At 36.1% G+C, this 23,088-nt stretch overlaps 3 protein-coding genes across 3 annotated transcripts; 1 reads left to right on the top strand and 2 right to left on the bottom strand.

The window, feature by feature from the left end:
- Positions 1-452: 452 nt before the first annotated feature.
- Positions 453-6,338, top strand: LOC143452764 (allene oxide synthase-lipoxygenase protein-like). Its single transcript, XM_076953851.1, has 14 exons — positions 453-689; positions 893-1,082; positions 1,862-1,993; positions 2,147-2,398; positions 2,963-3,053; positions 3,187-3,343; positions 3,752-4,009; positions 4,094-4,286; positions 4,407-4,487; positions 4,647-4,765; positions 4,843-4,962; positions 5,084-5,218; positions 5,370-5,468; positions 5,759-6,338. Exons 1-14 carry the CDS (start codon positions 657-659, stop codon positions 5,936-5,938), a joined length of 2,040 nt encoding a protein of 679 aa, XP_076809966.1. The 5' UTR covers positions 453-656; the 3' UTR covers positions 5,939-6,338.
- A 136-nt stretch (positions 6,339-6,474) lies between these two features.
- Positions 6,475-12,193, bottom strand: LOC143452765 (allene oxide synthase-lipoxygenase protein-like). Its single transcript, XM_076953852.1, has 14 exons — positions 12,033-12,193; positions 11,615-11,804; positions 11,252-11,383; positions 10,837-11,088; positions 10,631-10,721; positions 10,297-10,453; positions 9,829-10,086; positions 9,535-9,727; positions 9,224-9,304; positions 8,937-9,055; positions 8,538-8,657; positions 8,240-8,374; positions 7,932-8,030; positions 6,475-7,628 (listed from the first exon to the last, which is right to left on the bottom strand). Exons 1-14 carry the CDS (start codon positions 12,063-12,065, stop codon positions 7,449-7,451), a joined length of 2,040 nt encoding a protein of 679 aa, XP_076809967.1. The 5' UTR covers positions 12,066-12,193; the 3' UTR covers positions 6,475-7,448.
- A 3,034-nt stretch (positions 12,194-15,227) lies between these two features.
- LOC143452955 (allene oxide synthase-lipoxygenase protein-like) lies at positions 15,228-21,484 on the bottom strand. Its single transcript, XM_076954111.1, has 14 exons — positions 21,372-21,484; positions 20,933-21,122; positions 20,570-20,701; positions 20,154-20,405; positions 19,974-20,064; positions 19,628-19,784; positions 18,757-19,014; positions 18,474-18,666; positions 17,960-18,040; positions 17,648-17,766; positions 17,003-17,122; positions 16,713-16,847; positions 16,492-16,590; positions 15,228-16,125 (listed from the first exon to the last, which is right to left on the bottom strand). The coding sequence occupies exons 1-14, from the start codon at positions 21,402-21,404 to the stop codon at positions 15,946-15,948; spliced, it is 2,040 nt and encodes a 679-aa protein (XP_076810226.1). The 5' UTR covers positions 21,405-21,484; the 3' UTR covers positions 15,228-15,945.
- Positions 21,485-23,088: the final 1,604 nt, after the last annotated feature.

Raw genomic sequence — 23,088 nt, 5'->3', positions numbered from 1 at the left:
TTTACAAACAGTATAATAGTACAATGAAAGCGGACGCAATTACATGTAGTAGAACCAGTTGAAATGTTAATAAATTATGTACTCTGCATAGTATCGCTATGACAATGTGAAAGAATAAATAACTTGCAACTTGCAACTTGCAATAATAATCTATTTTAAATCACCTTAAATAAAGCAGACGAATGCTTTAGCAATCGTTTTAACTGATTGTATAAATCTAAGTGATATAATAGTTTTTCCTCCAATAACTTAAACACATTAATTGTACAAACGTTGAATCGAGTTCTACAAAATGACGTATACAAACACAAGCTAACGGTTGTCATTTTACCATCGGCGCGCATTTTTCGTTATAATGCATTAATGTGTGAAGTATTTCCTGCTGTAATATGATAATTATATCATAAAGTCCGGTCAATCAATCAGCTAAGGTAGTACAGCGTAGACAGAATCGAACACGTACCTTTAGTGTTTAAAGTAAAAAAATACGAATAAAAATAACGAAATACGTTTTTCTCAAGCACTTTGAAATTACAGCAGTTTGATAAATATCATTTGTGAACACTTTGCATAAGCAAATTAATTTGTCAGCAAATTGTCGTATTATCAGGTAAGCGGAGTCTTTTCCAAGGTTATTTTTCATTTTGAAGATTAAGATGAGAGAAACTACATACAAAGTCATTGTGAAGGTAACCATTGCGATTTTAGGCATAAATTACTGCATATACAGTAGCTTAAATAGTTTTTAAGTTGAGTAATTACAACAAATGCAAATCCGCTTTCCCAAATTTGTGAGTCCATTTGCTGCTACATGGAAGCAGAGTTTAAGCGCTCAATTGATGTTTTTCCTTCATAAAAACAACTGTCGCTTCTACTGGTAATTTCTTTGTAGACTTCTTCGGCTTACGCTGGTGCAGCGACCAACGCCACTGTCTCTTTTAACTTGTTTGGCGAGAACGGCAACGACTCTACTGGATTTATAGCTCTTGATAACTTTTGGGCGAACGACTTTGAAAAGGGTGAAGTTGACGAATTTGAAATTAAGGCTAAAAACGTCGGTCTGCCTTCGGTTGTCCATATCAGTAAGTATACTTAGTATCCAGTCCTTCACAAGTGAAAAATTGTTGAGTTAAGCCTATTATAACTTATATAATTCTTTCATAAAGAAAATGTTTTAATTTTCAACTTTTTTGTTTTTGATTTATTTAGTTTAATTGAAACAATATGTGTCACATTGCTCTATATTTTTTAAACAGTCGAAACACAATGGAACGGTTGTAACCATATCTTCACAGTGCTTTACTTTTCCGAGAAATTCAAACCGGTAATTTAGGTCCGTGACGACCTGCAGTGTAAAAATTGCATCTGCAAGCACCTATAAATTTTGGACACGACCATGCTGATTTTGTCGTTTGTAAATGATTACATGTAGACTGTGATGTGGGTATATTTTCCCGCTTTTGATCAAGAATTACCGATTTGCATTTTAATTCTCTGAGTTTGCGACGCTATAGTTTGGATATATATGGAAATATGATTATACGTTCGTGAAGAAATGTGAAGTAAAGAATTTTTAATTACTTCATCCATATGATAGGTTTTTGTCTTCAGTAGGCTACCACCGTTACACTACTACATACAGTCTCTATACTAGCGAAGAAAAACCTTTGCTTTATCGAAAAGTAACTTGTCCACGTAAGGCTTGGTCTCTGCATCTACAGTTTAAACACTTGTCGCTGTACTTTTGCTAGATGTTTACATCACAAGAACTTGAAAAGTTTCCTTTAACTCTTAATTCCGGTCTTGTGGTGGTATTAATGGATATATACCCATCTAACTGAAACCCTGTTATAATGTGTAGAACTGATCCATGGTTGGTTAGGCAAAGATGCGTGGTTTTGTGATTACTTTCAAATCGAAACAAACGGACAAAAGTCCCTTTACCCCATCTATGATTGGATTGAGGATGAATTGAGTGTTACACGCAGCGAAGGTAAGTACGATTTACAAAAACACATTTCTGTAAAAATTAAAACAAAGAAATTAGATCAGTTAATGGTTTCTTGGGACATGTCAAAATATATCCAGATACGTAAAAATTTTGCTTTAATCTAAAAAGATGACGTCTTGTGTTCGACTTTTTCAGCGACTCTTCCTCAGGACTCATCAAGCTTCCTCCGTCAGATGAGACACAACGAGGTGGAAAACAACAAACAGAAATACGAATGGATTCCGAATCTGACGAAAAAGGATCTCGGCTGGGGGCTTCCCCGTTCCCTTACTCAGCTCAACCACGACGATTTGCCGCCCATTTTCAAGCGCCCCGAACTCCGAGACCAGAATTTCGAACAGAAGAAGTTTGAACCGAAGTTTGACAGAATTCTGTCTCTCATAAAAAGTAAGAGCAATATTTTATTATTTTAATAGATCTTTACAGTTTTATATGATCCTTCCTTTTTTCTTGAAGTAATCGTTCCAGAACCAGGCCAGTTTCATAATCTGCTAATTCTGCATTTCGATGAAGTCGAAACTTCAAATTACCTCATTTTGTAAGCTGCTTGCGCAATCCAGCTTTTCTCTTTTTTATAATTGCTTATACAGCATACGGTCACATACAGCAGCTACAGCTACAGCTACAGCCACAGCTACAGCCATACAGCTACAGTACATACATACAGTATACAGCCCATCTAACAAGACTTATATTTGCTTCAAGATACTATCAAGCACGTTATACTTATTCACCTTTCAATTCATTTTCAGCATTAATACTGATGTTTAAACCGTTATTTGACCGACTTTTTTAAACGTTTCACGACAACTTTGAAGTGGATTTACTGTCCGCAGTCAATTTCTAACGCTGGTTCTATAGTATATCTATTGGAAACGTATTATGTCAAGACAAATATATTAGTAAAATTTGGTGTAAATTAAGTATATTAACAAAATATTTTTTTTAAAGCAACACTTTGTCCAATTACGAAACTGGAAGACTACCATGACTTGAACAGACGGGAATTCAGTGACCGGCAAAGAACAAACTACGCAGACGAGTGAGAGATTTCGATACTTGTTTTGGCCAATTTTATTATTTTAAACCCATTGTTATTAGTGGCGACAAATTTTATCTTTTCAAGGTAATTTGCAGTCAATTCTACACATATCAATTTTCATTTTTATTTTCAGTTGGGACACAGACGAAGGAATGGGCCGACAGGTTCTAACAGGTATAAACCCGCTTGCTTTCTCTCAATGCCATGAACTCCCGACATACTTCAACGTCACAAATGCTGACGTTGCAGCAACATTGGGTCCAAACACCAGCTTGGAGATGGAAATGAAGGTATTCTTAAGGGCTAAGTTATTTGTTAAACTTGGTTTCTAAGCCAAGGTACCAACATTATGAGAGGACGTTTTACATTAAACCACGTTTTGGATTTTTTCTGTTTACAATTTGTAGAGGATGCAAATGCGTTTTGTATATCCGGCATAATGTTTTCCTACGTCAGAAGGAGTGTGTTTGTGCTATGCGCTGTTTGTTGTGCTGTATATTAATATTTTGGTATATGCTTTAAGTAGAACAAATATTCTCACTTACAATGAAACCAATAAAATTATTGTTTAATGTTTCATTACTCGTGCCAATACCATAATATTTTTATTAAATAACGTTTAATGTTTAATGTTTAATGTTTAAGTTTAATGTTTCATTAATACTGCCAATCACATGACACTTTTATTAAATTTGTAGGCTGGAAAAATTTATATTCTTGACGAGAAGAAATTCTTGGAGAAACTTGAAAGAAATCTTTATTTCGATACCGATCAACCACTTCATTGCGCCAATGCTGTTGGTTTGTTTCACGTAAATTCGAAAGGAAATTTTGTTCCAATTGCAATTCAGCTCGTACCAGGGGATCGGGATTATCTCTTCACTCCTGCCGACTCAAAGGATGACTGGCTTTTGGCAAAACTCTATTTTAGAACCGCAGAATGCACTTTACATGAGGTCAATCCCACTTGTTTAGATTACGATAAAAAGTGATCAGATTGCTTTTTAAAAGAGTTCAACCATTTTTGCTTTGTTGTTTAGTGGGATGCACATCTTTTCAGCACTCATATTTTCGTTGAGCCGTTTGCCATTTCTCTATTTCGATGTTTCTCCCGGTGTCATCCTCTTTATAAGCTACTGAGACCTCATCTTCAAACTGTTGTGGCTATAAATACAGAAGGAAGACCAACTCTAATAGCTCCTGGCAGCCCAGCCAACAAAGCAATTGCTACAGGTAAAATTCTTTATCCGTTTAATCGAACAAATCTATTCAAGATATTGACATTGAGGAGTTTGTTCAATATAACCTTGGTGTGTCTGGTCTCTTAAATATATTCTTTCTTATACCATTTAGTGTCTGCTGGGGCGTTAAGAATTCTATTTAAAGAAAGCATGTTAGACGACTTGAACATCATGAAGAGATTGAAAAAACAAGGTAGAAAGTTTTAGATGGCTGAATGTTCCATTTTGGTATGCAAAGATATAAACGAAAGTTTGGAAATCGTTTGTTTAAAGTTGAAAGGATATTTCAAACTTCGTGAACTTTCGTGACGTAAATTGAACATACAGTACGTCACATATCGTGTCTATATAGCTCTGGATGACCCAAACACACTCCCAAACTTTCATTACCGTGATGACGCCACAGCTCTCTGGCAAATATTGGAAAGACACATCAGTAAGATGATTCGCCATTTCTATAAATCTGACGAGGTGAGCAGGTTATTACAAGCGAGTATAACTTTCAGTGATAAACTTTTTATCCACCCTTTGCTCAATATCACTTTCAGGATGTTTGCAACGATTATGAGCTCCAGGATTACGCCAATGACGTTGCACATAATGGACTTGGCTGGCAGGATGGCAACACTCATGGAATGTCTGATGAGATTACAACAATTGAACAACTGGTGTGTGCCTTCTCATTTTAAACGTGTACCATTTCTTGGCTTAATTCGCTGAATGTAAATTGCATTCCTAACGTTCTGTTTGAGATGTACTTTATATGCTGTAATCTCCTTTCCTCCACAGGTCGATTTATGCCAAATGTTGATCTTCACTTGCTCGGTACAACACGCAGCAGTTAACTTTGGTCAGTACGAGACTTACAGATTTGTTCCGAATTGTCCATGGGCGATGAGATTGCCACCTCATAAGAAAGGAGAGGTAAGATCGATGAATTGCTTGTGTTAATACTGATAACTCATAATCCAGGATTTGTTGGTATAAAGAGCGTTAGTAGTTTAGTTAACAACATCAAGATTTCATTTTTATTCATACGAATGGTTGTGACACGAAAATAAAAATACTGTTACAGGCTACCATGCAAAGGATCATGGACTCTCTTCCGGATGTTAAACTGGGTCTTGCTGCAATTGGGTTTTCTTATATCCTGTCCTCCTTTTCACCAGATGAGGTAAGTTAGAAATATGAACAGAATTTTAAACTGATTTTGTTTGATACAATTTTATTAAACAAAACTATAATTAAGTAAAAGTTATTAAGTTTAAATAAAAACATTGGTAAACAAAGACTTTCAAAATTGCATAAATGACAAGGACCAAATCAGGTCGATAGAGTTTTTTTACTGCATTTTCAACTTTCATTGATTTTAAAAATAAGAAAACATTGTCTTCATTAGGATTTCTTATAATAGCAGACCAAAGCGTTTGTTTTCAACTTGTACATTTATAATCTTGTTTTTAGAGATACCTTGGAGATTATCCGGAGCACCATTTCACTGATCTTGAGGTCACTAGGATGCGTGAAGAGTACAGGAGCGAACTCAGAGAGGCAGAAGCGAAGATGAAGAAACGAAACGAGGGACTGGAGCATCCCTACACTTGGCTTCTTCCAGATCGTGTCCCTAATTGCATCGCAATTTAAGTCTGTGCTGAGGCATTCGTGGAATCATGTTAAAATTTGAAAACTTTGGTTTTCTTTTTTCTTTTGTTTTATCTGTCATAACTACTTTCAACATTTTTGAAACAACTTTCGACTTGATTACTACCAACGAAGTTAAGACCGTATTTCTAACCAAAGTTCGCTATATTGCTCTGCTTTCTAGTATGATTTATATAATATAATATACGCTTTGTGCATGATGTAGACAACATAAAAAGTAATAACAGTATTAACTGCTCAGTTCATTAACCTTCAAAAGAGCATTGTATATCATAAACGTTTACATGCACTGGCTTTATCTACATTACTTGTAATCAGTTTGTAACTTTGTATTGTACGATACTGAAAGAGTGAGACTATAGTAAACAAGGCGCAACAAAAATTGTATTGAAATTTGTATGTGGTGTGAATTTTACACTCATTATATCATTTTCATTTACACACATTTTACACTTAACACTTTATTTATACTCTTACTGACATCAACTTAAGAAATAGTTTTAGGGTGTGATAAGTTAAATCACACCTATCACAGAACAAAATATTCTGTGACCGGCTATTTGTTAAACTGTAAGCACAATCATCATATATAGCTAAGCTACATATCAAGCAAATTGAGCCAGTAAGCATGCCAATGCCATTCAACATGTCTTTGAAGTATTTTCATGTAGCGCATTTTATGAATTACGTGTTTACGTTAATGATAATAAGATTTTGAGAAATGGGTTTATTAAGTCAAGTAGTGAGATATCGTTCTATCAATTGCAAACTCTTGTAAATGAATTTGTTTTTGGTAAGTATTGATCCTATAGACTATAGAGTATAGATGGACTTGACGATCATTACAGCTTGTACAGAAGACAGTTCACAGATCGTCAAGCGACCAACCATGTAGACAAGTAAATTCATGTCATAGTAATTTACAATTACATATAACATTAAATCGGCCAAAGCAGGAGATTATTTTTGTCAATGGTTCACTTATTAACGGTGCGATGTAATTGCAGGCTATATAAGTTATGTGATTCAAACGGTTGCAGATCATTATAAGCGCTATAGTGAACGTTTCATTAGAAAATGTTTCTCAAAATCAGTGACAATGGTAAATATCTTTGTTTAGTTGGGACACGGACAAAGGAATGTGCCAACAAGTTTTAAACGGTATAAGCCCACTTCAATTTTCTCAATGCCGTAAGCTCCCTGATTATTTTAATGTTAAAAACTCCAACGTTGCTGCTTTGCTGGGAGCAAACACAACCCTAGAAGAGCAGATGAAGGTATGCAATAGAATGTCCTTTTTGGTTAGCTCACTTTGTCATTCAGTGTCTTATTTCCATGGACTAGCTTGGCTCTGGGCATATTGTACAAATTGCATTAGCAGTGAACATAACTGTCCATAAATCGCTATATAATAAGAATATTGACAATGCTGTAATAGAATCTTTGCGTATTCCCGATCATTAGTTTTCCATCAAGATTTCTTTAAATTTGCTCAAATAGAAATGCTGTTCGGCACTCGGTCAGGATAGAGCCAGGTGTAGGGATGTTCAAGACCCTCGTTGCGTTTCCTCATCTTCTCTCCTGCTTCTTTCAACTCACTTCTGTACTCCTCCCGGATTTTGAAGATCTCTGGCTCGGTGAAATGACGCTCCGGGTAATCACCGAGGTAAGACTGCGAAAAATCAAGTTCAAGGTAAATCGATGAATATGAACGATGGAGTTCGAAAAACTTGTGAACATGACAATGTGTTTAGAATGCGCCTTTTTTAGTTCGAGTTTCCTCTTTCACCGCCTTTTGGTTGCTAAGACACATTAAAACTTGGTGATATAATTTGGTCAGATACAGTGAATTCGCAACATAATTAACGGTAGAAATCTTGCGTTATGTTTCTAATTTACACAATAAATATGCAATAGAACACCAATTGCTTGTTTTAACATTAAACACGTTTTATTTAGAAAACGTAAAACTGACCTCAAATGGACAGAAAGATGATAAGGTATATGCCAGAGCAATCGCAACCAATGCAACTTTTTCGTCTGGGAGCGAATTCATGATTCTTTTCATAGTTGCCTAAGACATTGACACAATAATACTCTTTTATATAGAGCTAATTTTGATCATGTCTTATCAAAAACCAAATCTCCTTTTCACCAACAATTTTCACTAACACCATCAAGCATTGATGCATAATGTTATATTACAGTACATTACAGTAGTTATACATATTCAACAGGGTATATATTGATATACAGTATATTCATCGACATTTATACATGTACCTCTCCCTTCTTATGAGGTGGCAGTCTCATTGCTGATGGGCAATTTGGAATGAATCTGTAAGTCTCGTACTGACCGAAGTTGACAATGGCGTGTTGTACCGAGCTCGTGAACATCAAAGTATGACAAAGGTTGATCTGCATTGGACAAATAACGTCCATATTATTTATTTTCGGTAAATATTTGCTTGTTATATACTTCCGTTGTGTAGCAGAACGTACTAATGACATGAAAATGATAGTATTGGGATGCAGAAAAACAACTCCATTTTTAAAATCAGCGTAAGTCGTTGAATCTCACCAATTGTTCAATTGTTGTAATCTTATCAGGCATTCCATGAGTGTTGCCGTCCTGCCAACCAAGTCCATTATTTGCAACGTCATTGGCGTAATCCTGGAGCTCATAATCGTCGCAAACGTCCTTGTAGTAGTTAGATAAAAGGTAGTTAAACTTTGGTATAAATTATTCCTTATGACATTAGCTTAGCTATTTTTTTGCTGCTTGTGAATAGAAAAAGCATTACATTGGCCAATGCAGCATAGAACACTACAAAACGTCTCAAAATATGTTTCTACAGTAAGCGTTTACGATTTATATGCTTTCGGATGCTAGTTATTAAGTTGTTTGTTGTTCTTTTTTGTCGTAAACCCGCAAATTACTGTATTATTTGTGAACAACAACTATATTGACGTCACGTACCACATCTGATTTGTAGTAATGACGTATCACTTTGCTCACGTAGTTCTTCATGATATCCCAAAGCAAGGTGGCGTCGTCACGATAATGAAAGTTTGGAAGCAACTTTGGGTTGTCCAGGCCTGAAAATTAGAAAGATATATTCAGCAGTTTCGACAAAATTCCAAGGCATTATAAACTTGTAATTAAGTTCTGTAGAAACATCTTCATTTTGCTAAAGTCGTTTCTAACAATTTTTGCAATGTTTTGGTAGTATAAACACAGCTTTCCATCAAAGCGATCCAGCTTGCCTTGTGTTTTGAGACGTTTCACGATGTTCAAATCCTCAAATTTCATGTCCTTGAAGTAATGTCTCAGTGCACTTGCAGACACTAAATTCATATAATACCCAGATTGATCTATTCAAAACTAGTCATAAACGGTTAGCCGATGTTTTGTCAAGAATATGTGCATTCAAATTTCTTATTTCATAAAAATAAGCAATTGACAGCGGATAGTGGTAATTATCTCAATGAAACAAACATAAAGCATTAGTGAAAAATGATCGGAATACTGGAAACGACTACGAACTTCTTACACATTCGCAAAATCTGTGACTTACTTGTGGCGATTGCCTTGTTAGCTGGACTACCTGGCGCTATCAGGGTTGTCCTGCCTTCTGCATTGATGGCCATGAGAGTTTGAATGTGAGGTCTCAGTAGTTTATAAACTGGATGACATCGGGGGAAACACCGGAATGCAGCAATAGAAAACGGCTCCATGATGACGTGAGTGCAGAAGAGATGAGCATCCCACTGAAATGCAATAATAAAATCTAATAAAAACTTTTTTGTGTTCTAAGCTGATAAAATGACTAAACATGACCAGCTTCTAGCAAGAATGGCAACGTAATTACCTCGTGCAAGCTGCATTCAGCTGTCCTGAAGTACAATTTAGCCAGGAGCCAGTCATCCTTTGTGTCCGATGGTGTGAAAAGATAATCACGATTGCCCGGGACTAGTTGGAGTGCTATTGGTAGAAAATTTCCCTTCGAATTCACGTGGAACAAGCCAATGGCGTTGGGACAGTAAAGTGGCTTATCCGTGTCAAAGTAAAAATTCCTTTCCACGGGTTCCAACTTTTCCGTGGTGTCTAAAATGTAACACTTTCCAGCCTGAAATCAATGAGAAAACTGCTGTAGTTTTTTATGAAATAAAGCATGCTTATTAAGCATGGCCGGTGTTAGTCTCTTTTACATTTTTACTTCACAGCCGTTTAAAACTGATGTTTTACGAATTCTTGCTTCTTCCCCAATGGGCTGCTGTATCATGCAGAGTTAAAACTGCGCAGGCCAATTCTCATCAAACGACTTGTTTAGAAAAACCTTTATTTCCTTTTCCAAGCTGGTGTTTGGACCCAATATAGCTGCAACGTCTTCGTTGGTGACATTAAAATATTGCGGGAGTTCTTGACATCGAGAGAAAGCAAGCGGGTTTATACCGTTTAGAACCTGTCGGCCCATTCCTTCGTCAGTGTCCCAGCTACAAAATTAGTACAAAGTTGAGCAAATTTGAATGTTTATTAGCAGGTTTTAAATTTTGTTTATTTTACTTTTTTATGAGTGACTTTTAAATATTGTGTGATACAAAATGTTTGGTCGAATTAAAATCATTACTCGTGCTTTTTAACTAGGTCAAAAAGACCAAAAACTAACTCACCCTTCAGTGTAATTTGTTGACTGACGATCGGAAAACTCTCTTCGATTCAACTTTTGAAAATCGTCAAAAGTCTTGACTGGGAAAATTTTACCTGAATTGTGTTTGTACAATGAAGTAAGGAATTAAACTTAAGAGTATTTAAGAGGCGAACGCAAATTGTGTCACACACAAGCATCGCTTATAACAAGCACAGTCACGTTTCTTACATTTAATGAGCGAGATGATGGCGTCCATTTTCCGTTCGCTTTTCTTTTGGTTCAGATGCTCTTCGCGGTAGTCAGGACGTTTGAAAATCGGAGGTAAGTCGTCGTAGGTTGCGGCGTTGAGAGATCGCGGCAGATTCCAACCGAGATCGTCGGGTGTTGGCTTCGGTATCCAGTCGTAATCATGTTTATGCTTTTCAACCTCTGCCTGGCGCATCTGGCGCACATAATCGGAAGACTTTTGCGGGATTGACGCTAGAAAAATGCGTGCGCACAAAAAATTAGCGTGCATTTTTGGTAAGCATTTATCTTTTACAAAAACTTTAGTCATGTCATGATAAAGTGGCTGAGTTGTTTATTGTTTATAATGATAATGTTTAATGAGTTGTTTATTGTTTATTTCAAATTCTATTTTTACCGGAACTGTGAGTAACTTGTATTTCGTCTTCAATCCAGTCATATACTGGATAGAAAGCGCTCGATTCCCCAAGTTTGATTTCAATGTAATCGCAGAACCAAGCGTCTTTCCCTATGATGCCTTCGGTAAGTTCTAAACAGAAAAGAAATCTCAGGAATTTATCTAATCGACCATACCCATAATCTTTTTTTTCGCAAGTTTTTCGCAGATACTGAGATATTCTACGAAGCCATCTTGACCGTGGTATTTGAGGGATATAGGGTTCCAAGCAATCAGGAGTTACGCTGAGTTTTGATATCAAATATAAAATGATGGATTATGTCAGCTTTTTTTGTCACCGCAAGGGAGCGCTAGGGCACTTACTAATTTCGATGACCTCTGGCAATCCGACGTCTTTTGTTTTTTTCTTGAACTTGTCGACGTTGCCTTTTTCGAAGTCGTTTCTCCAAAAATGATCGAGTTTAAAATATCCAGTAGAGGCGTTGCCATCTTTGCTGATCAGGTTTATGTTGACTGTTGCGTCGGTTGACCCACCAGTGTATACGGATGACGTCTTTGAAGAATAGAACCAACGTTTAATTATTATTAATATCATAATAAAACGATTTAACGAAGAAATTGTCACTGTAAAACATTTTACACAAAGTTTTTATACCAAATAAATTTAACATTTTTAGGGCTTTCGTTTTCTGTACTCCATACCAGGCAGTGGCTTTGGAAATGTTAAGTTATTCAAAAATCAAAGTTTGTTTACATATGATGCAGGCATTTGTAAATTTACCTTTACAAAGATTTTGTATTCCACCTTGGCCATTTTCTCAGATTGTAGAGAATTTTGCTAATTAGGTTCTTGTTTCGTAATTACTTGAATAAGTTTAACACTTGTAGCCTATACCTGTGCAGAATTGAAAACTGAAAATACCTATAAAAGATATTGCAACGTAATGGTTGCTTTATTCTTGAACAAAATTCTCTGCGTCTTCGCATTGGCATATCAGTAATGCAAAATGCTTGCAATGCCATTTCAGGGCATTCATCAGATGTTTAACCGCAACTGCATTTGCAAGCAATACAATTGCAAATGGCTGAAAACTAACTAATCACAACTGTCGAAGCTACATGGCTGTATTAAATCCTATTTTCTTTATTTGCAGTAGTCTGTTATCTTTGCATTTTTATGTAACTACACAATAATTTTGTTGTATTAATACAATACTAACATTGAAAAGAGTGATTTCTATAGCACGTGCATCGTATACTTGTACCACGTAAGCATTTGTGACTTATGCAGACGCATTAACTTATGAGTTAGCGGTAGGAGGCCGAGTCAGTATCAGTATAGGCTTAACTACACAACACTGTTTGCTGGGAAAATTCACATATGCGTATTGTAGAAGGACTCTCAACAGCTTTTGTTTTGCAGGAAAGCACATAGAAGCTAAACAACTTTGACTAGTTTCTGAGATGTGCAACAAGGTGTGAAGGTAATCAGGAACATAACCTATGGCTTCGAGCACGTGATGACTCATCTATTATGTCTATGATAAGCAATCTATCGGTAAGCTCTATTTATTATATTTTACATTAATATAATATAAACTATTCTGCTTACCAAGTCAAATGCTTCATTTCAGATCAATTCTTCAATGTGATTTTAAGCACATTTCTTCGATAAGTGACACGTTGCTGATCTACTGCTAATGTGTATGTTTTTGATAAAGGTCTTCCACAACCACGAACGCGATGTATTAATGAGACGTATGGGTTTCAAAAAAGGGTCAATTTCTTTGTTCATTACTTTATGTGGTACAATTATTGAAAATGCAATTACTTGAAAATCGCTCCATGGGGGTGCCTGAAGTTTTACATGTGAACTAGGCTTGGCTGATACTATCTCATACTGGGATATGGCAAAAGTTACATATCTCTATATCTCGTTACATAGGCCCAATGATTTTTGGGCCTAATAACAGACATTTTTTACTTTTTCATGCCAATTTCTATCGAAGTTTTCCGCGCAATCTGGAATTTTGAAACACGCCAACTGCTAGGGGAATTCCCAGGCTAAAAAGCCACACCAACCAGGATGTCCACTGATTGGTCTAAACAGAATAAAAAACCTTACGTATAAGTCTAACGGAATCCGAGAAAACAAATATTTTCAGGCATACGCTTCCTTAAGTTGTAATTCAGACTGTACCATCTTTTGAGGACATTTAACGAAATAAATCTCGCAGTCACCAGCAACCAGTTAAAGGAAACTTGATGCAAACCGCAACCTAGCAACTGATAATATCTGCCAACAAACAGCACTTGCTGTTTTTCACCTGTTTTCCACATGACAACGCAGGAGATAATCATGGTTCAGTTGTCAAGGTTTTTGAAAGCTGCTAAACTAAGCAGTTCTTAGAAATGTCATGGTTGGTTAATGGAGTTCTTGCGCCTTGAAGCAACACGCAACTGCTTTTTTCGAAACAGAAAGTGTTGAGTTGCTAAAAATATAATTCCGAAACTATCTACAGAAATTCTTGCTTTTACGCTTCTCCGAATTTCTGGTGGTTTTTGAGAAATTCTGAGGTTTAAAACAAGATTTTAAAAGAGGTTTTATAATGTGTGGTGCAAGAAGTATTTTACATCATGCTTCTGTTAATATGCTATCAATTACATTGCTACTGTTACGCCAAACAAATAGAATTTCTTGCAAGTTTTAATCCCTTTATATCATCTTTCAGCAAAGTAATCAAAACAAACCTTTTCTTACTAATTCAAATTTGAGGAATTTCCCAAACTGTATACGATTTGTTTGTTATACATCGAGGAACTCTAAAGGTGATGATTCAAAAAATGCAAAAAATTTGGCTCTAGACCTGTTACAGCTCCAGTTAGCAGCAAATATTTTGCTATTTACGTGCAGATGGCGTCTCTATAAAGAGTCACAGAATTATGCACATTTGCAGACCCTGTCGTCTAAAAGTGCGTTTTTGCTGACGCTAAGTCGTTACTAGGCTGGAGTAACAATTTTTCAATAAAATGAGTTGTTGCGCAATAATAACTGAACAATATCTCGCAGAAATTAAAGGATATTTGGGGTTAATAACGATAAATTTGGTGGAAATAGTAAAGTTACATTGTGAAAACAATGTCCATGACCCTTGTTTTTGAATCAAGCATAGGCTATATGCCAATGTATTTAGGCAATTCCGCATTAAGTAAGGGATCAAGTATAATTACTTCCGTTAAGCAAACGTTTTGTTTGAAGTTGTTTAAGAAAGACACAAAGCTGTCTGAATTACCTTAAAATATGCACGTACCTTTTGGCGCATATAAAGAAACTAAAAATAGTTTAGATTACCCCAAACAAATTTTATGTAAAAGAAGGGGAAAAGGAAAAAGTTTCCTGTCAGGGTTCCTGCAAACCTGAGCGTCTGGTTTCCACGAGGTTTTTATGGCTAATTTCTTTCAAGACTTCACTCTACAAAGATTCTTTAAAACCGATTCGTTACGTCATTACGCCTTTCGACCTGAAAATTCTTAGAAAAGGCTCAGTCTGAAAATACCGCAGATTCCAAGCAAAAGCAACAAAACTATTCAGTGCTTTCTGCTGACTGTGAGCCGTTTCCTATACCAGGGATGTCCAACCTGCGGCCCGCCTGAGATTTTTGTGCGGCCCGCTAGTCATTTTCACTCCAAAGGTAGTATTTTGAACTTTGAATCTTAGCCTAATTAAAATGTACCAGTCAGCTTTTAGGGCGCAGTAATAGTATAGTATGGGAACAACAGGATTATATATAACTGTAAGACTCGAAGAATTAAAGCACGCGTTTCTTTATGTACCCATTTTTCTTGAAATTTAATAGGTTCTGCGGCCCATTCAATTATTTCAAGTGACAATGCTGCCCACTATAATAAAAAGTTGGACATCCCTGTCCTATACGTTCAGGTTACACCATAGCCCTAGCATTGTACGCATTTCAACTCGCTATACAGCAGCAGCTTTGTTGAATTAGAATCATTTGTATATCCTATGAAACTTGTGAATAGGGTAATAAGGAAAACACACTTTAAAAAAATCAAAAATCAAATGTGTACCAAGCGGTTTACTCTGTGAAAAGAAAAAGAAATACAGTAGCGGAAGTTAATTGTCAGTAGCTTATTATAGTTTACACAATTTATGAAAAATTGTGAATATAATGAACAAGTAACTTACAGTATGATTTACGCTTTGCAGCGTTCATAAAAATTTACAGCATACGTAGACATTAAATAATAATTTACAGCCAATGTGGCATAATATCGAATACATCTGATTGAGTTCTGACGGCTACAAATTGACGGACTTAAGTTGTTCGAAACAGTTTTGAAGGTTTTAAAATAAATTAATTAACTATTTTCAGCCAATTCAAAACTTTCCAAACCATCCCACGATACTATGCTGAAGAATTGATATCCATCACAAAGTAAGGTACACTTGCATAATTTGTTAACAATATGTATGTGCATGAAATATTGTATGTGAATATCGTACAATTTACATAAATGTATAATGGACATCACTAACCACGGATTGCTATACATTACGTCAATAGCGCCAGGCATAAAATATGTACGTATTTTGTAAAATTATGGTATAAATTTTGTGTATATTCTCCATCTTTAGTTTTTCATCCTTTAAAACTTGTTTTCCTTGAGTTTTCTCAAATAGCAATGCTGTTCGGCACTCGATCAGGATAGAGCCAAGTGTAGGGATGTTCAAGACCCTCGTTGCGTTTCCTCATCTTCTCTCCTGCTTCTCTCAACTCGCTCCTGTACTCTTCACGGAATCTCAGCACCGCCTGGTCGGTGAAGTAACGCTCCGGGTAATCACCGAGGTAAGACTGCAAAAAAAGCAAATTCAAGGTAAAACAATGAACTTGAACTACGACGTTGGATCACTCTTGAATATGAAATTGCGTTATTAAATTGAGCCCTTGATCGGTTCAACTTTGCCAACATCTTGTATTTTAGTTGGTTAAATAGTTTAAAACATGACATGTAAGTTGTTGTGCACGACAAAGTAATCAGAGATGCAGGAAATAAGAAAATAAATAAACAAAATAAATAAATAAATAAATAAATAAGGAAATAAGTTGCTTCAGCAACACAATTATAATTGGGCAGAAATCTTGCATCAGGGTTGAAACTTAAACACAAAAAACTCTACAAAAAATCTTTTTATTTACAGTAGGAAACGAAAAACTAACCTCATCTGGGGAGAAAGATGATAAGGTATAAGCCAGAGCAATCGCAGCCAATGCAACTTTCTCGTCTGGAAGCGAATTCATGATCCTTTCCATAGTTGCCTATAATATTTTTGATAGATATAAGGTTAATGGTGATTACGTGTTTCAGCGATGTAAAACGTTTTATTACATTTCTTGTTGTAACTGATTAAAGATATTACATTGAAGACCCGTGCTATTACCTCTCCCTTCTTATGAGGTGGCAGTCTCATTGCTGATGGGCAATTTGGAATGAATCTATATGTCTCGTATTGACCGAAGTTGACTGCGGCGTGTTGTACCGAGCTTGTGAACATCAAAGTATGACAGAGGTCGACCTAAGTTCGACAAACAATGTCAAATGATAATCTATTTCTGTGAAAACTTCCATTTTATATGCTGCTTTGTAGCAAAACGAATGTAGAATAATGATAGGGTTATGCAGAAAACAATTGTATAGTTATAAACTTTGACATGATTTTTTAAATCTCACCAGTTGTTCAGTTGTTGTAATCTTATCAGGCATTCCGTGAGTGTTGCCATCCTGCCAGCCAAGTCCATTATTTGCAACGTCTTTGACATAATCTTGGAGCTCATAATCGTTGCGAACGTCCTGAGAACGTTTACATACAAGATGGTATAAATTATACAAGATTTTTGATATAAATTATTCCTTAAAGCAACACGGCCTGAATATCTTTCTATATATTGTGTCTGACATGACCTATAATGATGTAACATTACAAATACAGAAGCTGCAACACCAGATTTAACTATTCAGGATGGAGCTGTAGGCAATGCTATGCTACTGTTGTATAAATGAAATCCTTTAAAAAACTATCAAACATAGTTAGAGCAACACAAATCAGAAAATTGTGAAAAATAAGCAAGACAAGTTGCTTTTATTTCATATTTTCAAAGGACAAAGCTTTCTTTGCTCTTGTTGTCCATAAAACAAACATTATATTGGTCACTAGAATAATTGGTCATTTACTAGGATAAAATGCCCAAAAAACTTTTTATAAATAAGCTATTTCCTTACGCTTTCGGATACTGGTCATTAAGTTATTTTCATGTCCTGAATCTGCACATTACTTTAAAATTTTTTGTAAGCAACAACTATATTGACGTCACATACCACATCTGATTTGTAGTAATGACGTATCACTTTGCTCACGTAGTTCTTCATAATGTCCCAAAGCAAGGTGGCGTCGTCACGATAATGAAAGTTTGGAAGCAACTTTGGGTTGTCCAGGCCTGAAAATTAGAAAGTTGAACACAACAAGAAGTTACTTTAAGACTATCAGTTCAAAAATGTTGTCAGTTTGCATTGATGAAGTACTAGAAACCAGTGTAGAAACATTTTCATTTTACCAAGACGGCTCTTGACAATTTTCAGCAAAATTTTAACAGTTTAAAGAGAGCTTTTAATCAAAGAGATCCAGCTTACCTTGGGCTTTAAGACGCTTCACTATGTTCAACTCATCAAATGTCATATCCTTGAAGAAACACCTCAGCGCACTTGCAGACACTGAATAGGTACAAAGCTGAGATTAATAAAGTATTTATTATAAGCCTAACCAACTGTAAAAGGTTGGTTCATATACGGAAACGTCGGGGATGAGAAGTTAAAGTTTGCACTGTGCCAGGCTGGATATGACAATTTCGAGGCGACCATATTAACCACTCGGCCATGGTGGGTCTTTTTAATCAAGTCTTGCGAAATTAAAATAGGAACTGTTGTACGAAAGCTATGGCCATGTGCAAATATAGTTGATGTTTTATCACTTATATGCAGTTCAAATTCTCATTTTGTTATTCTAAGTTAAACAAAGTACAGCTGGATAGGGTGTTTATCTCGACGAAAGTAAAATGAAATATTTTGAGTACAAAAGTGATCACAACACTTGAAACAAGAAAACCCTATTGTTGACTTGCTAACCTTTACAACACTTGCGACTTACTTGTGGCGATTGCCTTGTTGGCTGGACTACCTGGCGCTATCAGGGTCGGCCTGCCTTCTGTGTTGATAGCCATAACAGTTTGAAGATGTGGCCTTAATAGTTTATAAACTGGGTGACATCGGGGGAAGCACCGAAATGTAGCGATAGAAAATGGCTCCATGAAGACGTGAGTGCTGAAGAGATGAGCATCCCACTGAAATGCAACAGCAAAAGTCTGGTAAAAATCCTTTTCTATGTAAGCTAAGTATAATGTGACTAAACATGTAGGCAACAACGTAATTACCTCGTGCAAGCTGCATTCAGCTGTCCTGAAGTACAATTTAGCCAGGAGCCAGTCATCCTTTGTGTCCGATGGTGTGAAAAGATAATCACGATTGCCCGGGACCAATTGGAGTGCTATTGGTAGAAAATTTCCCTTCGAATTCACGTGGAACAAGCCAATGGCGTTGGGACAGTAAAGTGGCTTATCAGTGTCAAAGTAAAAATTCCTTTCCACGGGCGCCAACTTTTTCCTGGCGTCAAAAACGTAACACTTTCCAGCCTGAAATCAACGTGAAAGCTTCTTTGTTATTCAAGTAAAGCAGTGGTTTTCAAACGGTGATAGGCGAAGGCTTTCTGGCGGGTAGTATACGGTAGTATCTTCCGGGTCAAATGAGAATTCTTGTGTCAGATAAATGGTTTCAGTCTAATTGTAACCAAAATTCACAAGTTTCTTTGCATCCCATAATTATGTGTTACACACGGTTATACAACTGTTGTTTTGAACGAAATCACGGTTGTTGTAAATGAGTTTGTGATATAAAATTGTATATTAATTTATTTGTTTCAGCAATCACAATCACATTTTAGCAATCAAGTGTTTTTGAAAGCAAGTAGTACAGGCACACAACAAGAGCATAAAAATTTCATAGGTGGTACGGGATTAGAAAAGAGTTTGAAGCCAATGCTGTATAAAGTATGCTTATTCCTGCCCTGTGCTTTGCCTTATGTTTCTATACCAATTCACAGCCGTTTAAAAGTGATGCTTTACTTGTACGTAATAGGCTGTAACATACTGTCGTGCACATACTATACAGTACGTTTCAACAAGCTGCGATAACGTAAACCTAAAATAAAACAAACCAATCATCATCAAAGGAATATTTTAGGAATACCTTCATCTCTTTTTCCAAGCTAGTGCTTGTACCCAATGTAGCTGCAACGTCAGCATTGGTAACATTAAACTTTTTTGGAAGTTCATGACATTGATAAAAACCAAGCGGGTTTATACCGGTTAGAACCTGTCGGCCCATTCCTTCGTCCGTGTCCCATCTACAAAGTTAGTTTAAAGTTGAGCAAAGTTAGATCTTTGTACGCAAGTTTTAAGTATTTTGCATTTTGTTTTTACTTCTTTATAAAGATTTTTTACCTGTACTGTATAAAACAAAATGCTCATTCTTGAATAAATCATTATTTTTTGCTTTTTAAGTTGATCAAAATTTTTAAAAATTAGCTCAGTACCCGTCAGTATAATTTGTTGATTGACGATCAGAAAATTCTCTTCGGTTCAATTTCTGAAAATCGTCAAGTGTCTTGACTGGAAAAACTTTGGCTGAAACGCATCAGCCATAAATGATGAACTTATGGGAAGTTAGTAAATGTAAGAAACCTTACGTAAGACTTTACCGTCAAATTCCTTACATTTAACAAATGAGACCAGGGCGTCCAGCTTCCGTTCGCTTTTCTTTTGGTTCAGATGATCTTCGCGATAGTCAGGACGTTTGAAAATCGGAGGCAATTCGTCGTAGGTTGCGGCGTTGAGAGATCGCGGCAGATTCCAACCGAGATCGTCGGGTGTTGGCTTCGGTATCCAGTCGTAATCATGTTTATGCTTTTCAACCTCTGCCTGGCGCATCTGGCGCACATAATCGGAAGACTTTTGCGGGATTGACGCTAAAGAAACCAACGACGCACAAAACATTAAGGGTCAAATTCAATTATCGTTTATTTTCAATGTTAGTTTACTCATGTTGAAATTGCCGAGTTATTTAAATAAAACGACCAAGCTGGTAACACGTTGCACGCGTTCCAAAATATTTCAATTTATCTTCGTTTACCGGAACTGTGAGTAACTTGAAGCTCGTCTTCAATCCAGTCATATACCGGATAGAAAGCGTTCGATCCGCCAACGTCTATTTCAATGTAATCGCAGAACCAAGCGTCTTTCCCTGACATACCACCAGTTAATTCTAAACAGAGAAAAAAGTCTTTGAAATTCCTTCAACTATATGCGAACAAGTTAACATATTCTTAAGAAATTATTTGCTGGGTAATGAGATATTCCACACTGTCGTCTTGGCCATTTCTTTGGGAGTTGAAGTCAACAAACTGGAGTTTCATTGAGGTTTGGTATCGGATATGTTGAGGCTCAAGTATTTCAATGGTTTTTTGTCAACGCAAGGTAGCGTTAGAGCACTTACTTATCCCGATGACCTCTGGCAATCCGACGTCTTTTGTTTTTTTCTTGAACTTGTCGACTTTGCCTTTTTCAAAATCATTTTTCCAGAAATTATCGAGTTTAAAATATCCAGTAGAGGCGTTGCCATCCTTGCTGATCAGGTTTATGTTGACTGTCGCGTTGGTTGAAGCACCGGTGTAGATGGATGACGTCTTTGAAGAATTGAAACAACATTTAATTTAAAATCATGATATAAAGCTTTAATGAAGAAATTATCACTGTATAATATGCAGTAAAAGTTTCTTATACAAAGCGCTTTAACGTATTTCTTAACTCTCATATTACATAACTTCAATTTCCAAATATATTTCTGAAACGAAAGAAAAAGTTCTTCCGGCTTTTGCATCATTCTACGTGATACAAAAATAAACCTCGTCGACACAAAACACAAAAATTTGTACCTTTATGGAAATTTTGTATTCCACCTTGCTCATTTTCGCAGTCTAATGGAGAGTCTTTGCTGATTATGATCTTGAGTGGTAATTACCTGAGTAAATGCTACACTTCTAAGCCTGTACAATAAAAGGAAATTAAATATCCCAGAAAATTTCATCCGAATCGATGTATTGACTTTACCAAAAGTCTTTGCGTCATAGCATTAGCAATTCAATTAGCATTAGCATTAGCATTAGCATTAGCATTAGCATTAGCATTAGCATTAGCATTAGCATTAGCATTAGCATTAGCATTAACATTAGCATTAGCATTAGCATATCAGTAATTCGAAATGCTGCGGATTGCTGTGGGGTCTCAAACTATTCATCAGGCATAAAACTGTATTTGCAGCTACAAATAATACAATTGTGAATGACTGAAAACTGATCACAACTGTCCAAGCTATATATAAACGTAAAAACCTTATCTGTTTTATTTGATGGATAATGTTTTCGATATTTTGTACCAGCAGTACTTCTGTTCTTATGTAGTCGGAATATGCATAAGTATTACTTGTCATTAACAATGATAGGTACAGCAAAGGCATAATTACAGTACATTGCATTTTATAGGTGAGTAAATGTACTGGTATATTTTAGAATGCCACTCAACAGCTATCTCGTGGCACGATGGGCAACGCGCGCCGCTTATATGACGAAGTTAAAACGTTGATTTACGTTGTTTCGAGCTGTACCTAATACTTTACAACCAGGTAATCAGGTTCAAAGCTTGTCGCTTCGGGCTTGTAACAACGAACTTATGATGTCTAATGTTTATGATACTAAAATGTTTTTCTTACGCAATTTGTGACTTACGCAATAGGTATACTTATACAATAGGTACAATAGATATCGCAATAGGTTACTTTATACACTCTAACATATAACATGTAACTCTAACACATAACTTTATATAACATGTAATGTATATAAAAACATGTACATAATGTACATATAAACAATGTAATCAATGTATTTCTGCTCGAACGTGGTGTATTGCTAACCTGCTTTTAAAGTTGTTTTTTTCTAAGCGCAAACAGCTGTATTTTAAATTAACAAGTTGTAGTCTAGACTAGAACATCTTAGACTTAGATGATTTTGATAGGATACCTAAAGCAAAACTAGCGCGACCGCAACCTATCAACTGATAATGCCTGTAAACAGATAAGACCTGCTGTCTTTATCGGCCTATTTTTTTCGCAAAACAACACAGATCGACATGGTCCAGCTGGCAAAGTTTTTAAAAGCTACTGAACTGCGTGAAGTTCTTGGAAATTTCACGGCTCGTTGAAGAGTTCTTGTGCCTGCTGAAAATACCATGCGATTGCCCTTGTTTAAACAAAAGCAAACCTGTTGATAAAATGCAGAAAACTATATTTAAACACTGGCTTCAGAAATTCTTGCCCTTGCGGTGCGAATTTCTGAAGTTTTCTTAGATATTCTGAGCTATACCGCAAGATTTTACAGGGGTGGTAGCATGTGAAAAATCTTGAAGATATTAAGATGTCCGAAAAATAAGACGAGCCTTATCGCGCATATAAACCAAACCTGCTTTGGAGCAACAAACATTTTACATCAAGTCGTGTCAATATTTGCTAAAAAGTACAATGTTATTAGGCAAACAGCAATAATTTCTCACGAGCAGTGAGAATAGAATACAATCATTACATTAACAAAACATGAT

The sequence above is a fragment of the Clavelina lepadiformis genome, chromosome 4 (genome assembly GCF_947623445.1).
Source record: "Clavelina lepadiformis chromosome 4, kaClaLepa1.1, whole genome shotgun sequence".
Taxonomy (NCBI): domain Eukaryota; kingdom Metazoa; phylum Chordata; class Ascidiacea; order Aplousobranchia; family Clavelinidae; genus Clavelina; species Clavelina lepadiformis.
Note: the sequence above shows the minus strand (reverse complement) of the source record. Positions and strands in the feature narration are given on the sequence as shown.